The sequence below is a fragment of the Alligator sinensis genome, unplaced genomic scaffold (assembly GCF_000455745.1).
Source record: "Alligator sinensis unplaced genomic scaffold, ASM45574v1 scaffold139_1, whole genome shotgun sequence".
In the NCBI taxonomy this organism is placed as follows: domain Eukaryota; kingdom Metazoa; phylum Chordata; order Crocodylia; family Alligatoridae; genus Alligator; species Alligator sinensis.
Window position 1 is genome coordinate 3,592 of NW_005843273.1, and position 2,803 is coordinate 6,394.

A 2,803-nucleotide genomic window follows, 5' to 3' on the forward strand; every position below is an offset into this window, starting at 1 on the left:
AAATCTTGGTGGAAGGTGTCATATTTCAAAATTTGCAGCAAATCTTTTAATGTTTTTCCAATTTTAATATTTATACCATGGTGAGACAGAGAGGGAGACTGAGGGAAGCAAGCAGAAGTGAGCCATGACATTCTCCTGGTATCAGAGTTGCACATGTGGAGGAATGAAGGAACAGTGAAAGAGTGGGGAGGGAGAGAGACAGGAGCGTCAGCTGCAGGACAAGCCTTGAATACCATGCCACAGGGTTTCCTCTGTCCTGGAGCTTACAAGGACTGTAAAAGGATACTGCAGGGGTATTTGTTTGAGCTAATTAACCCTGAACCTACTATAATTTGACTTTTGTAGTAATATTTTGAACCCCTGAAAAATAAAAAAGGGTTTTACTTATATGTAGAAGTAGAGACCTTTAGTGATCGTTGTGCCTTGAAAAAAAAGATTATTGCTGGAGGTATCTTACCCAAACAAACTGGTGGTTTGGTCCAGTTTCCATTGTTACAGAAAGATGTATTTTGCCCTGTCAGTGTATAAAAACGTTGGCATTTGTATTCCACAGAGAAGCCAGAAGCATACTCTTTTAGGGCAAAAGTGGTTATATCACCATTAGCAATAGTAGGTGGACGTCCACACTTCTTTCCCGTTTCTAAGCAGAATCAAAACAAACAAAAGACAAACTCAAATTTCATGTGAGCTACATCCAACAGTGGAGAATGCCACCACAAGCACTGCATTCAAAAGCATGGATTATTCATGAGAGGAAGGGTTGATGGATTACAGTCATCATTTGTACAGCAGTTTTAGGATAAAGGAGTCTACAATTGTAAGACATTATTGTAGGAAGCATGACAATCAATACGTTTATCAGATTAAACCCTTGCCCCAGTGAAGACGATGATTCTACTCTAATGGGGCCATGACGACACCCATTCATCTTCATGAACAAAACCTGTTCGTACATAAGGACTGAGGACTGTCAATATTCATTATATCCAGTGGCAATGAAGCTACTCAGAACCTGTGAGGTCTGAAGGTTTCTGAAGGAGATCCTTGCTAGTTTGACTTTAACCTTGTAACAGAAAGAAAAAAATTATTACATTCCTATCCAATATTTTCTTGGATTTTCTGACTCAAATTTTCCCAGTAGTCTGCTATCACCCATAGCTAGTTATCTTCTCTATATTCTGAGCTTCACTCTATCTTACATTACCTTTATTTTAAATTACACCAAGTTAAATAATTCACTCAAGTAAGCTCATTCTTACCTGATATACACAATGGAAAGTGTATGTGCCCATCAACACATGCCCCGACAGAAGGAGTGGTAAGTTTATAGCCTTTGCTGCAGGAAAACTCTATAATCTGAGCACTCTGAATTACAACCGTATGCCTTCGACCACTGCGTAAAAACATATTTTTGTCTTCCAGCTGCTGCTTTGTGATAGTACAAGGGGCTAAATGAAACAAGGAAAAAATAAAATATATTATTCCTTACTAATCTTTCTGTTCCATACGTGCAAAAGTCTGATTCACCCGTCTCTCTTTTTAAATCTTTTGCCACAATTTAGAGTACTAATCTTAAACAACAAGCACAGGATGACAGGTAATCCAGTGAAGTGACTTTGTTGGCAATGAGACAGATGGGAATGACCAAAGAGACTTAGAGACACCATGCAAGATTTGAACTACGGGAAGTCAGAAAGTAACTACTAGAGTATTTTATCATCTCCCACCATTACTGGAAGGGTAGAGATTGACATTGCTGAACTCCTGATGGACTGTACGATGTAGCCATATGCAGAGTTCCCAAAGTTGTAAGTGTATGTATGTGTGTGGACAGAATGCAAATTACATGTTTGACTTGTGAATATAATGAAAGTATCAAAAGTTCCAAGTAAAAATATAGATATGTCTTAGGGCTGTGACTGAAAATGTTACTCCATGGTGCTTTATGAGATATATGCAATAGAAAGGTAAAGGGTTAAATTACTTATGTTAGATATTTATCGGGGTGGAGGGAGGTGCATGTATGGGCACAGGTGCATGTTAACGCACGTACAAATGATTGCATGCCCAAGATTAGTGGCTGTAGATTCCTTGTCCTCCAATTAATTACTGAGGATTACATGTATTTCTATTAAATAACCCAAAGACAAAGCCTTTCTCAAACAATTTACTTGCAAAGTACCTAGACATTTTGGAGGTGGGGTCCAGCTTCCATTACATGTTATCCATTCGGATCGAATCAGAGTGTACCCAGGGTAGCAGCAGTACTGCACTCTGTCGCTTTCCACGTATTCTGATTTTTCACCACTTACGATGTCGCCAAAATCAATATCAGGGGGCTCTTCACATGCTCGCACTACACAAACAAGACACACAAATTGAACCACCCTCATTGTCAACTAGAAATAAACAACCGATTACATGTTCCTGGTTGTTTTTTTAGACTTAAAAACAGAAAGGGTATCAAATTCTGCAGGCAGGTCTGAAAATCTCATCCCACGTAGGTGTATCTTTAAAAAACTTAATTCATGTAGTTTTAAAATGTTGACTCACCTCAACAATTCCAAAATGACAGTGCTTTCACTTTTCTCTTACTATTTATAGCTCAACTGCTATTTTATCTTAAAACCTATCCTGCATACTTTTATACACATAAATAATTCATACTCACAAAATGTACTCGTTTTAACAGATCTACATAGATAATCAACAGTTTATCCTGTGTATAATAGATTGACCCTTAATATATAAAGAAAATTAATCCACCATTGCCATAATTTACTGTACAATTGCATTGTAAATG

At 37.7% G+C, this 2,803-nt stretch overlaps 1 protein-coding gene across 1 annotated transcript in view; it reads right to left on the bottom strand.

The window, feature by feature from the left end:
• Positions 1 to 457: 457 nt before the first annotated feature.
• Positions 458 to 2,803, bottom strand: part of LOC106723179 (complement factor H-related protein 3-like) — a gene marked incomplete at its 3' end in the record, with an annotated part of 2,571 nt that continues 225 nt past the window's right edge. Inside the window, exons 2-4 of the mRNA XM_014527033.2 lie at positions 2,183 to 2,356; positions 1,260 to 1,448; positions 458 to 640 (exon numbers count right to left, since the gene is read on the bottom strand). Coding sequence (XP_014382519.2) covers positions 458 to 640; positions 1,260 to 1,448; positions 2,183 to 2,356 — 546 coding nt within the window. The remainder of the gene's footprint in view (positions 641 to 1,259; positions 1,449 to 2,182; positions 2,357 to 2,803) is intronic.